The sequence below is a fragment of the Lepidochelys kempii genome, chromosome 3 (assembly GCF_965140285.1).
Source record: "Lepidochelys kempii isolate rLepKem1 chromosome 3, rLepKem1.hap1, whole genome shotgun sequence".
NCBI classification, from domain to species: Eukaryota; Metazoa; Chordata; order Testudines; family Cheloniidae; genus Lepidochelys; species Lepidochelys kempii.
This window is the reverse complement of record NC_136382.1, coordinates 30043150-30057331: the sequence shown is the minus strand read 5'-3', so window position 1 is coordinate 30057331 and position 14182 is coordinate 30043150. Positions and strand designations below refer to the sequence as shown.

The 14182-nt window shown below is 41.0% G+C and overlaps 1 protein-coding gene across 7 annotated transcripts in view; it reads left to right on the top strand.

Annotated features, from left to right (window-relative positions):
• Positions 1 to 14182, top strand: part of GREB1 (growth regulating estrogen receptor binding 1) — a 175694-nt gene that overhangs the window by 121134 nt on the left and 40378 nt on the right. For 6 of the 7 annotated variants that reach the window (XM_073335996.2, XM_073336002.2, XM_073335994.2 and 3 more), the window contains exons 7-15: positions 255 to 380; positions 2481 to 2603; positions 3282 to 3419; positions 5507 to 5692; positions 6452 to 6802; positions 7573 to 7701; positions 11374 to 11499; positions 11975 to 12172; positions 12268 to 12448. In XM_073335996.2, coding sequence (XP_073192097.1) covers positions 255 to 380; positions 2481 to 2603; positions 3282 to 3419; positions 5507 to 5692; positions 6452 to 6802; positions 7573 to 7701; positions 11374 to 11499; positions 11975 to 12172; positions 12268 to 12448 — 1558 coding nt within the window. The remainder of the gene's footprint in view (positions 1 to 254; positions 381 to 2480; positions 2604 to 3281; positions 3420 to 5506; positions 5693 to 6451; positions 6803 to 7572; positions 7702 to 11373; positions 11500 to 11974; positions 12173 to 12267; positions 12449 to 14182) is intronic. The other variant, XM_073336003.2, reaches the window with a different exon arrangement.

The window sequence follows — 14182 nt, the reverse complement described above, 5'->3', positions numbered from 1 at the left end:
AGGATTGGGGCCTCATCCACATGTAAACCCCAAGTAACTCCAGTGAAGTCGGTGGAGTTCCACTAGTGTAAAACTGATATGAGATCCAAATTGGCCCACTGTGTTCAGTGCTGTAAACACAATGAGGGGTTCCTCAGCTGATGTAAATTCTCCTACCTCCATTGAAATCAGAGACCAATTGATCAGTTCATTACACCATCTGAGGAAATGCCTCTCTAATAATTTATTTAAAATAACTTCTTTTTTTGTGGCAGGCATAATATCTGATCATCTCCCATCAACAGCAGCATTAGGTTCAACGGTTTACAATGGCAAAGATTCTCCCAAACAACAGCTGGTGAAAAATAACCTGACAGCTCTGACAAGACCATCAGTCTTAGGTACCTTTGAACTTTGTGTTTAACCGATCTAAATTGTATATTCTGATTTGGTTACCTGAGGAGAAATCGAAGTATTCTATTTGGCATAAATTCGTCTGTTCCTGGATCAGAATATTCCCCTAAGAGTCATTGTGTTAATAAAATCTCTTGTTCCTTATTAACTTTCAAGGTGTGTTGTATGTATTTTCTGACACGGCTTCTGTAGAAGTCAGAACAGTAATTTATTATTTTTTTTACTTCATTTTACTCTTATTTTAGTTTGAAAAGAAAGCAGCCTTTATTCAGCATCCAGACTCTTGGAAGGATTTGTCTGTGTCGGTTTCTTATAGTCACTCCAGAACAGGTTTTATACATCAATTCAATGATCCAGGAAAGCTTTATTCTGACCATTCAGAAGCTACTTATCAAAGGATGCAGTCCACACTGGGAAATACCAGATTTTAAGACACTGTTCACATTACTCTTTGTTTAAATATTGTTTTTAAATGGTTCTCCAGGATGGTTCTGTCTGATCTGTGATTTCCAACCTTTTCTTCACGAGCACCATGGAGCCGCTGTTTGGGCAGGAAAACTCTGAATAGCCATATCATAGCCAAAGTCAGGTTATAGGTTAATTTTAGGTAATCTTCACTGAATTGCACTGGCAGTATGCCTCATCCTGGTTCAGTTTCTGTGCCCACTCAGTCCTTGACCACTTTGCCTCTCTAAGTGGATGGGCACTTGCTTATTAGAAAATGGACTGATCTCACCTTCTCATTTCACAAAGAAAACCATCAGATGTCAGTGAATTACATAATCCATGTGAGACCTGGCAGGATTTGGGGATTTGCAAAAAATAAATACATTATATTGATTTGCTCTTCTTGAAATTGTGCCTTCTGCTGTGGATTATGCTGGAAAGATAAGTAATTGAAAGTAGAACAAATGGCCATATATTGCCCTCATGTGGGGAAAATATAAAGGACAAAAGGCTATCTAGCTCTATGATGACTCTTCAAGTGAATAATTTTATTCCAGATCTGAAGGCATGCTAGTTCTGCACATATATTGTTTATTTTTGTATAGTATCTTTTACAAAGAAAATATAACCTTTCTTAATCTATAAGACTCAAACTCAGGTTTTGAAGTGTACATGGGAATAACCATTCTGTTGTCAAGATAGCCTTGACAGTGCAAATAGATGTACTGGTACCTTTGCATATTAAGGTAGGGCGAGATTAAGAGCTCAGTCCTGCAAGGTTCTGAGCAGAACCTAGAAAACTCTTAACACCCACTGGTCAGAAATACCAATTGGTAACAGTGCAAATTCACCATTCTGGAAAATTGCAGAAATGCCCAGGAAAACACAAGAAATCAAAGACCAGGAACTTCAGCAGAAATGTGGCTCAGCATGGTAATTGGTAGTACAAACCAAGGTGCAGGAGCCAGCTGTTGAGTCTCTTCAGCTGCCAACCTTGAATATCAGAGAAATAAAGCTGATAGCCAGTGTGGGGTGGCAAAAATAATGATGGTGGGTAATGTTTTCAACAGCTCCTAAGTACCATTATGTTTCAATGGGATTTAGATTCCTAACTCCCCGAATGTACTTTGGTAAATTTTATCCAATGTCTCCTAATTGCTAAATCTGCTCATTTTGAGTCTCGTATCTGGACATACAAGGAATAAAACTTATATGTTCTTGGCTTGCAGGGTAAGAACATATTAGTCAGTGCTATACTAGTACCATTTTCCCAGAACTCACAGTGCTGTAAAATAGATGAACTATGCTACAATAAAAACAAGGAGGACTTGTGGCACCTTAGAGACTTACAAATTTATTTGGACGTAAGCTTTCATAGGCTAAAACCCACTTCATCGGATGCAGTGAATCACAGGTCCTTGCTCTGGAGAGTTGAAATTATTAAGGTGTAACATAGCACAGTAAAATAAAGGTCATATACAGACTAGTGAGTCTGTGTGCATGTCTGATGCAATCTAGTAGAATAATTATAGGGCTGGTCTATGAAAAATCATATTGGGCTGTAATACGTGTGATTTAACAAGTTAAAATATTTCTCCATTTGCATATTAATAATTTTCTCATGTATTAATATTACCCAGGCACTTTAACAAATTCAGGGCCTCCTAAAAAGCGCCACAAAGGATGGTCTCCAGAGTCGCCATCATCTACTGAAACTTGGAACTTGCAGCCCAACCTGCAGACTCCAAATAGAAATAAAAATGGTAAATTGGCTGAATTGTTTTGTCTGAAAGATAATGAGTGAGGGGTGAGATTTCACAAGGTATTTAGGATCCTAAAGATCCACCGAGGTGCCTCAGATGATTTTCAAAAGTGCCTCAGCATCTAACTGCTCTTGAAATCAGTCTTGTAATCTACTAGCTTTCCTTAAAATAGTCTTTTTACCTCCTGTTGTGTGGAGTATGATTGCTGTCAAAAATGGGACACTGAAAAAAATGATACATTTTGGTGAATTTTAATTTCCCTCTCAATACCTAGATAGCAAGAACATTCCCCTGGAATCAGAATATCTGAATATGTTACTATAGTGGAAAAATGCAGATCATACATGTTTGCTGTTGATAAAGCCACGCCTGTCCATATTATTGAATTTGTGCCAGCATGTTGTTTTTCATGCTCATTTTGCAATCTTTAGACACGTGTGATACTCAAGGGCTTGGAAATGTAATTATTACTTCGAGGAAGCTAACATAATAAATATAGGCTTTATTAGGATTTCATGAGTCATTTGTTTTGTAATTGTAAAACGAATGGAACATTGATCTTGAATGCAGATGCTGGTTGGTGTTTAATACTCTTCATCAAGAAAAACAATGTTGTGAATTTATTTGCATCAATATGATTATTACTTGATTGTATTAACATTATGAATTAATTCTTAGATGTGGCAGGCCTATCGTGTTTGACACATTCTACTCTGGTGGGACCAGTCTCTTCTCCAATGGTGGGCTCTGGAGAACCAGTTTCTGTTCCTGATAACTTGCTGAAAATATGTAAAGCAAAACCAGTTATATTTAAAGGTACAAAACCTATCCATGTGTGTAAGAGACATGCAAAGATATGGGCCTGCTTTTAGAATTCAGGGAAGAAACTTTAAACACACTGGACACAGGCTTAAAGGCAATTTAATGTATTTGGAGAGCAAACTTATATAGCATTTTATATGTGCAAACATTAACTAATTAACTTGATAATTATAAGAAATAACCCAAAAACCCAACAAGTCACCCTCCCCCCCAAAACCCCTAAAACAAACGAACAAACAAACAAACAAACAAAAGCAAAGCTCCAAAGAGCTCAAGGTTGTAATCCTGCTGCCATGCAAATCAAATGCTTAATTCCCATTTACTACTATAGGAACAAGATTGGTCAACAATTAAGGAGTGTAAGGCCGTAAATTAGTGCATTGGCCTTTGTAGATTTAAATTTGTGATGGGTCCTCAGTGTTTACATCTCAGTCTAGACTAAAGTAGACCTTATCTACATCACAGTTCTATCAGGTACTTTAGGAACACCTGTAGTCTTTGTCTGGGTTGGGATGGGGGAAGTATTAGAAAGCATTGCAGCTTTGGTGCATTGTGAGGGACAGATATAAAGCTTGCACAGTGTGTTCATGTAAAACGCTGGCTAAGTAGTAGGGTATTATCTTTTTTGTAGAGCAGCCATGATACACCTAGGGCACATCTATACTGGAATAAAAGACTCATAGCATGGTCATGGCTGGCCCAGGTCAACTGACTTGGGCTTGTGCGGCTTGGGCTGCAGGACTAAAAATTATTGTGTAGATGTTCGGGCTTGGGCTGGAACCCGGGCTCTGGGACCTTACCCCCTTGCAGGGTCCCAGAGTTTGGGCTGCAGCGGGAGCCTGAATGTTTACATTGCAGTTAAACAGTCCCGTAGCTAGAGCCAGCTGACATGGGCCAGCTGCAGGTGTTTAATTGCTGTGTAGACATAGCCATAGAGCTAGGACACACCAGCTGGGATGCAAAATCTAGCACGCACCAGTGTGTCACACACTAACTGTCCATGTAGACCCAGCTGGCACACACTGAAAGTTCCCTAGTGTGCATTGATGCAATACTGTTTGAAATGGGACTACATCAGCACACACTGAGTGTGTGCAAGGGTCTGCACAGTAAGTGCACACTAGTGTGTTGCACACCCGCACTGTGTAGACAAGCCCTAAGTCAATGTGCAATACTCTTCTTCTCTCAGGGGCAGCTCATTCTGAGCATCTGAAATCAGCAGGAGTTCTGTTCTACATATGGAACTTCACTTTGTAACAACTCTGCTTCCGTGAGTAGGGCTAGAACCTAGGACTTTCAGCCTCTAAAATACGGGCGTCTACCACTTGAGCTACCTCCATTAGCTGGTAATCACCTTCATTTCTTATTCTCTATGTGGAACATTCTCAGTCCTTATATTTAAGGTGCTCAGTGGCTTGTGCCCAGCATATCTAGAAGATCGCCTAAAGTTCTGGGATGAAGACCTCTGCTCATCTGGTACAGGGGAACTAGGGTAAAGCTCATCTGTGCAGGTGATAGAGCTTTGTTGGAGGCTGATCTGAGACTGTGGAACGAACTCCCACAGGAACTAAGGACCATCACAAACCTCACCACATTCTGCTCCAAGTGCAAGGTGCACTTTGACTGGCCTTCTCTAACTAAACACAAAACAACATGTACCAAAAAACACGACAACCCCTCCCCCAGCAAAAACCAACCAAAGAGAAAACCGTACCAAAACAAACCACTCCACACACAGTTGTTCCCCTGGGATGAGGATGAGAGAATGAACCACAGCACACGTGACCGATGTTATTTACATTGCTTAGTGTGCTCCTGCAAGGCACTTGGCTTCTGTGGTGATGAGTGCAGTCTAGCAGCAATCTAGAATAGAAATAGTCATTATGGGTACACAACACAGGGAGCCAGGGTGTTACACATGACTTCACCTACTGCTTTTAATCTCTTTTGCTGACTCCCCCGAGCACTGAAATATTATTCAAGCTGTTACCATTTAAAGTGTTAGTAACCTGTTTGATGGCTGCATAGTGAATTATTCAATTAAGTTTATCTGACAAGTGCAAATATTGTTTATATTACAGGTCATGGGAACTTCCCTTATCTTTGTGGGAACCTTAATGACATTATAATCAGCCCTCTTTTGTACACCTGCTACAGAAATTCACAGTCCATATCTAGGGCTTATGAACAATATGGTGCCTCTACAATACAGCCTATTTCAGAGGAAATGCAGCTTTTACTAACCGTCTATTACCTTGTTCAACTAGGTGAGTTTTTTTTCACCTGTGTAGAATCTTGGACTAGAATTATTACATTTTGCCATTGGTGAGTAAAGACTAAGATTTCTTAGATGAGGTGCTTTTTAGATTAACTAAAGGAGCTCCTGCTGTAGTGAAAGAGCTGATTGCTGGGTCTTAAAAAATATAGGGCCAAATACTGAGGCGTGCTGAAATGAACCAGACCTCTGCTCTGTGTAGGAACCAAGGATGGAACAAAAGTGGCTATATGGCAGATTTGCTCATGCTGACTGTTAGGGCTGCTGGGGCCTGACTTTAAACTACGCTGAGGGTTGCTTTAACCTACACTGAGCATAACGTCTCTCCAACACTAGCCATGCCCTCCCTTCCCCACCAAGCCATGCTTTGATACACCCCGTACACTGGTGGGACTCTGGAAGAGTGAAGTGTAGAGTCGGCAGAGAGTGCTCTTAGTCAATTAGGGATTCCCCAGTGCTGAGGGAATGTTCTGCTCCCAGTTAGGGAAGCTTTACACGGTGATACAAAGGGCCTGCATTGTGGGACCAGAATCTGGTCCTAAATCTTTCATATGGGCAAAGGGCCTGATTCTGCTATAAACCATGTGTAACACCTGTGAAGACAGTGGAGTTGTGTGTGTAAAACCAGAGCAAAATCAGTTCTCAAAGGATTTTAATTTGCTATATTTTTCAGAGGGGAGGGGCTTTATTTTTAGGTCGACATCATTTGCAAGTGATTTATAATGGGCCTATAATGTTGATGTTTCTTTAGCTCCAGATCAGGTCCCTTTGATTGAGGATTTGGAACAGATATTCATGCGCTCGTGGCGGGAGTCGCACCTCTCTGAAATCCGTCAGTATCAACAGGCCATTCCACAGGGTTTCCCTCCGGTTCCCAGCCAGATTGCACCAATGACATCGGCCCAGCTTCCCTGGCTAGCTGGGCTGGCAGCCAGCTCTTGCAATGACAGCGTCCATATCATCGAGTGCAGTTACTCTCTGGCAGAGGGACTTTCAGAAATGTTTAAGCTGCTCATTGAAGGGAAGCTAGTGAAGACGAACTATGTGGTGATCATATGTGCTTGCAGAAACAGAGCATTAGATTCCTGCATTGCGGTAACAGGTGAGATCCCTAGCAAAAAATCTTGAGACAAACCTGGAAAACTCCATCATTTTCTGTTCTGAAAAGTTAGTTGGGTTAACTTGCTTGCATGCCCTTGCACACCCTTGCTTGTGTATGGGTGCCCTTACCCATGCTACTTGCTAACATGCGTTGCCTGTTGGTGGATGCAAAGGAGGGTTTTGTGCATGCACACCAGTGCATATGCAAATTTTGAGGTTGGGTCGAAGCCACATAGAAAATGTAGTTATGCAGTCCAGCTTCTGTGTTTGACTGGAATATCTCCACTAAAGAGAGGTTTGAGCATGTTCTCAGTTTCACAAGGATGTTCTTTCTTTGTGTTCTCCCAAAGACAGCTAAGTTCTATATAGGCTATGCTGATAATATTGGCAAGAATTCTTGGCACTCTACAGCTTTACTCAGAATAATGGGTTTGAATGTCTATGCAATAACTAAGATCTAAGGGTTCATTTTGAAAGCAGTATGGCTCGGATGAATGACCAGTCCAAGACTGTTTTCGTACAGTCTTTTCCATATATTGCTTTGGAAACATACTTCCCGAGACAAAAGACAAATAGAGGGGGAGCATAAGACTGTTTGGGGAGGTGGGAGAGAAAGATGCTGATTTCTGTTACTTTTGTTTTGGGGGAATATGCCTTTCGATAGGTATTGTTAGGGTTATTTTATAAATTAAGTAGAGAATTTTTATTTTAATTTGAACGGAATTCAAAATTGAAATTCAAATTAAAAAGAGCTTATTTTTTGTCTTTTAGGGAAGTACCAGGCACGAGTACTGTCTGAGAGCATGCTTACCCCAGCAGAGTATCAGAAAGAAGTTAACTATCAACTAGTTACTGGGAAAGTGGAAACATTGGGCTCTTTTTTTAGCACCCTTTGTCCAGGTACATAACATGCCATAAATAGACACAGTTCTAAGAGCCTGATCCTTGTAAGTCAGTGGGAATTGCAGGAGTTCATCACTTTTCAGGAACAGCGTATATAATAAGAATACGTACAAATGAGACAAGGAAGATCTGGGAAAGCACATTTGGTCTCTCCTTAAGAAATTCTCCTGGAATACGTCAGTTTATAAATGCCTATATTTGACTAAAAATGCATAAATGTATAGTTGTGTTCTATTTCTGACTGCGCAGGACAGACACATTGATGGGTGAATGTGTTTGATGCATGCACATAATTTCCGTTGATACCAATGAACATGCTCAGATTAAGAGGAGAATTTGAGTACTCCCCTTCCACACCTCAGCATGCACTCAATCCTGAGCCCTCTAAAATGAGAGAGAGAGTAGTACTGAGCCACCAGTAGGGCTGCTGATCATGGCTCCTTTCCACTTGCAATCCAGCAAGGTGAAGTAAACAGAGGGGTGCTGGTGCTGCAGGCCGGGGAGCTGGCAAGAACAGTGTGCCCAGCATACATCATGAGCAGAGCTGAGTGAATGCACTATAAGGTGGGTAGAAAGCTGGCTAGATTGTCGGGCTCAACGGGTAGTGATCAATGGCTCCATGTCTAGTTGGCAGCCGGTATCAAGTGGAGTGCCCCAAGGGTCGGTCCTGGGGCCGGTTTTGTTCAATATCTTCATAAATGATCTGGAGGATGGTGTGGATTGCACTCTCAGCAAATTTGCAGATGATACTAAACTGGGAGGAGTGGTAGATACGCTGGAGGGGAGGGATAGGATACAGAAGGACCTAGACAAATTGGAGGATTGGGCCAAAAGAAATCTGATGAGGTTCAATAAGGATAAGTGCAGGGTCCTGCACTTAGGACGGAAGAACCCAATGCACAGCTACAGACTAGGGACCGAATGGCTAGGCAGCAATTCTGCGGAAAAGGACCTAGGGGTGACAGTGGACGAGAAGCTGGATATGAGTCAGCAGTGTGCCCTTGTTGCCAAGAAGGCCAATGGCATTTTGGGATGTATAAGTAGGGGCATAGCGAGCAGATGGAGGGACGTGATCGTTCCCCTCTATTCGACATTGGTGAGGCCTCATCTGGAGTACTGTGTCCAGTTTTGGGCCCCACACTTCAAGAAGGATGTGGATAAATTGGAGAGAGTCCAGCGAAGGGCAACAAAAATGATTAGGGGACTGGAACACATGAGTTATGAGGAGAGGCTGAGGGAGCTGGGATTGTTTAGCCTGCAGAAGAGAAGAATGAGGGGGGATTTGATAGCTGCTTTCAACTACCTGAAAGGGGGTTCCAAAGAGGATGGCTCTAGACTGTTCTCCATGGTAGCAGATGACAGAACGAGGAGTAATGGTCTCAAGTTGCAGTGGGGGAGGTTTAGGTTGGATATTAGGAAAAACTTTTTCACTAGGAGGGTGTTGAAGCACTGGAATGCGTTACCTAGGGAGGTGGTAGAATCTACTTCCTTAGAGGTTTTTAAGGTCAGGCTTGACAAAGCCCTGGCTGGGATGATTTAACTGGGAATTGGTCCTGCTTCGAGCAGGGGGTTGGACTAGATGACCTTCTGGGGTCCCTTCCAACCCTGATATTCTATGATTCTATGAATGAGGGGTTTTGGTTTGGGGGTCTAACCAAAAAAAAAAAAGAAAAAAGGGTTTGAAATGAATTATTTTGGGTTTTGTCACTGAAACAAAAACCAAAAAAATAGCCAAACAAGCAAAACATAATTTTGGATTGAAAAACACTCAAAATGAAAAAAAAAACAACCCAAAATAAAATGGAATGGTTTTGGTTTTTCCTTTTGTTTCATTTTTGGAGGTTTTTCTCCTTTTTCTTTTTAAAAAATAAATATAGCTAAATTTCAAAATGTCATTTTGAAAGAAAAAGTCAAATATGTTTTGTTTCGAAATGTGTCAGAATGAACTGTTTTGACTTTTTTAAAAAAAGGGGGTTTTTTTGTTTGTTTTTTTTTTGGTCAAAACTATTTGCCAAATTTGACCTGAATTTGTGAATAGTTTCAGTGCCCAGAAAAATGCATTTTTTAGCAAATTTACTCTTTGCCAAAAAAGTTTCACCTAGTTCTAGTCATAAGCCATCAACTAACCATTTGAGAGTGATTATGTTTTCTTAGAACCATCGGACGCATTTCTATGTCGGTTGCTGCCTCTGCTCCCATTTTCTATTAAGTATGACTCTCACAAGCACTCAGGTGCTTCTTTTCCTTGGGCAGTAAGAGTAACTGAAAATCCTCCGAATAGCAGCCATGCACATCATGTTCACTCACTAGATTGCAGTTAAGAATCTAGAGCCTGATGCTGCTCAGTTCACTCCGGGTGTACTAATGTGTCTCTGCACAAGTGCTGAGCAAACTGAGCACTCAGTGCTAACGCTGTGTCCTGTATATCTTTCAACAAGACCGAACAGGTTGTAAGGAGGATCCTTATGTGGCTGGATATACCATGATATACAGTGGCACTATTCAGTAAAATATGTGTCTGTTTTCTGCATTATGCATTGCTAGAGAAGCCCATATTGCAGGCTTACATGGGCTGCAGAACTTGTTTCGTAAACATCACTTACTGGGATTTAGAAATCAAACTAAGTCTGCAGTGACTGAACTAAAAGTTTCAGAGTAACAGCCGTGTTAGTCTGTATTCGCAAAAAGAAAAGGAGTACTAGTGGCACCTTAGAGACTAACCAATTTATTTGAGCATGAGCTTCCGATGAAGTGAGCTGTAGCTCACGAAAGCTCATGCTCAAATAAATTGGTTAGTCTCTAAGGTGCCACAAGTACTCCTTTTCTTTGAACTAAAAGTAAGGTTTTATAAGCAATTCAGGTTTGCATTATATTTTATTTTATTTAACAAATAAATTACAATGCTATAAAAAGAGACCATATTTTAAGACATAAATCCAAGATGGCAGAGTTAAGATTGAGTGTACAACCTTACTTCTCTTGTGCTCCCTCGTTTCTGAGTATTCCATTTTTTAGTTTACTATGACTCTCTATCCAGTTGGCTACACTGCCTAAATAGGGAGGAAGGATGGACTATGGATAAAGCTCTAGACTGGGACTTTTAAGACCTGGGTTCTATTTCCAGTTGTGCTGCTGGATAACCTTGGACAAGTCACTTCACCACTCCCTGCCTCAGTTTCCCCATCTGTAAAGTGGGTTTAATGATACTGACACCCTTTGTTAAGCACATTCATATCTTCAGATGAAAAACACTGTATAAAAGAGCTAGGGATTGTCTGATTTTTTAAATTTAACATTGTATTAAGTCTTGTGCTTTGCAGGGAATCTTATCTAATTACATTCTTTTATTTTTAAACTTATCCCTTACACTATGGTTGGGACCTGCCTATCCCTTTCCTGTGGGATGATACAGATATATATTTGACCTGGGTTCTATTAACATAGGGCCTGGTTCTCTTGTCTCTTACATCCATTTTCTATTGGTGTAATTCCATTGACTTCAATGAGGTTAGTCCTGATTTACAATGATACAAGTGAGAGGAGAAACTGGCCCATAGTTTCTTTGCCCTGGGTGTTGGTTTGGTTCTGTTATGACTATGGGAACCATTCAGAGAAGAGTTTAATTGTGTACCATGGATACTAATATCCACTGTCCTTTCAATGTGGTAGATGGTGACATTGAGGTTCTGCTGGACAAGTTTTATCAAGAAAACCAAGGCCAGAGGTCTTCATCTCTTTCTACTTCAGTGAATAAGCCAACAGCATTGGATATAACTGGAGCAGCTGTGTGCACAAGTAAGTAATGAAGGTGTCTGAAGATGTAGCAGAGCAGAGTGTCTCTCCTTCAAGACAAACTAAGGCCATGATCCTGCAGTTGGATCTGTGTGGGCAGAGCCGTATCCCTTTGCAGAGTCCCAAACTCAGGTTAATAGAAACTCGTCTTGCTTTGGTCCTCCAGGTTTGCATGGATGGAAGTTCCACTTCCTTCCTGTGGATCTCCTAGTCTCTGGACGTTAAGGTCTGGACCTTAAACTGCAGCAGCTGAGCTTCAGCCCTGAGTAGTTTGAGATTCATAGGATTAAAAGAGGATGGTCCACAATTATGCAAATACCCAATTTCACAAAGGTTTCTTGGATGCCCCTTTAGTTTTCCTGAAAGCAGAGTCCTAACTCAATAAGCAAGCTACTTCAAAGACTGCCAGACTTTAGGGAGAGTTTGTATAAGATTAGACTGCAGTCATTCAGCTGAACAGATTTTTCCCTCTTTCCAGGTTATAATGTTGAGCGGCATCAGATTCGTCCATTCCAGCTAGCGGTGGCTCAGAAATTGCTGTCTCACGTTTGCTCAATTGCTGACTCCAGCACTCAAAATCTTGATTTGGGTTCCTTTGAGAAAGTTGATTTTCTGATTTGTGTTCCTCCATCTGAAGTCACCTATCAGCAGACACTGTTTCACCTCTGGCATTCAGGTGCTCATTATTAGCTAGCTTTATTTTATATATGTACAGGAAATTGTTAGCTGCATTTGGGTTTGGAAGGACTGACCCCTGTTCCATTTCTTTAGGTGTTTTATTAGAACTTGGCTTAGAAAAGGAGCAGCTTACAAAGCAGAGGATGGAACAGTATGTTGTGAAGCTGGATGCCGAGGCACAGACTAAATTTAAAGTCTTTTTGCAAAACTCTATGCAGAATCCACATACACTGTTTGTACTAATCCATGATCATGCACACTGGGATCTTGTGAGGTAAGAACAGCTTCATTCTTAGGCCATTTTTAGAGAGATTATTATTAATTATTGTTATTGTTTGTATTCTTGGATCATTGCTTCATCTATGTCACCCCCCCGTATGCATCCCTCCAGTGGCTTCCCCTTTCTATGCATCAAACATAAATGCTTCCTTTTAAGGCCCTTGGTGATCTAGCTGCACCCTGCCTATCATCTCTTATGCTTTATTGAGTCATCAATGCCAGCCTTCATTGTCCATCAGTTACATTTTCCCACAAGTACCTTCATGCATTCTTTCAGGCTATCCCTTATGTATTGGAGGAGCTCTGTGTAAATATGTGCAAAGGTACCACAATATCCACCTTCACATCTCTCCTTCAAATGCCCCTCTGCTGCAGTGCTGCAGAAACTCCACAGTGGCTGGGCAGTTGGTATGATGTGCTAGCTGCTTATTACTAGAGCAAGTTGGAAACTTTTCTGATGGCATGTTTTTTTCAGTTTAAAAATGCCAATTTTGTCAAAATCAAAATGTTCTGTGGTTTCTGCCAGGTCACCCACCCACACCCCCAGCTCCTGGGAGAACCCGGGCTCCCAGCTCTTCAGCAACATGCCTGGAGGGGGGCCTTGAGAATCAGGGGGCATATTGCATTTGAGAAACACCAGAATGCTCTTACTGCAGGAATGTGTCGGTGTTTCTAAAATAAAAAAGATGGCATTTCACTTCTGGAAGGAATGTCAAGGTTTTGACAGTTTGTCCTGATTCAGGATGAACATTTTTCCAAAACATTGAAATTTTTCACAAAAGTGAAATTCAGTTTCCCTACCAGCTTATTATACCAATCATAATTTATTGGAGGATGGATGAGATCCCAGAGGACTAGAGGAAGGAAGACATAGCACTTACCTTTAAAAGGGGGAACAAAGATGATCCTGGGAATTATAGACCAGTCAGTCTAATGTTGATACCTGGAAAGATACTGGAGCAAATTATTAAACAAGCAATTTGTATGCACCTAAAGGATAATAGGGTCATAAGTAAGAGCCAATATGGATTTGTCAAGAACAAATGCATCACGAAAGGGTCTTCCTGGTGGCATTATATGGTTGTCACATTTGTTCTGTTTTATCGACACCTCCCATGTATTTGTTGACAGGGTTACTGGCTTAGTGGATGGGGGGAAGCTGTAGACTTGATATATCTTAATTTTAGTAAGGCTTTTGACACAATCCCACATGACATTCTTATAGGTAAACTAGGGAAATGGGCCTAGATGAAATTACTGTAAGATTGAAGTGCAAGTTGTTGAAAAACTATATTCAAAGAACAGTTATCAATGATTTGCTGTCAAATTGGGAGGACCTATATAGTGGGGTTCCCCAGAGGTCTGTCCTGAGTCCAGTACTAGTCAATATTTTGATGAATGACTTAGATAATGGAGTGGAGAGTATGCTTATAAAATTTTCAGATGACACCAAGCTGGTAGGGGTTGCAAGCACTTACAAGGACAGGTTTAGAATTCAAAATGATCTTGACAAATTGGAAAATTGGTCTGAAATCATCAGAATGAAATTTAATAAAAGCAAGTACAAACTACTTCACATAAGAAGGAAAAATCAAATTGAAAATAACTGGGTAGGCAGTAGTACCGCTGAAAAGGAACTGGAGGTTTATAGTGAATCACAAATTGAATATGAGTCAACAATGTGAAGCAGTTGCAAAAAGGGCAAATACCACCCTTGGGCATATAACAG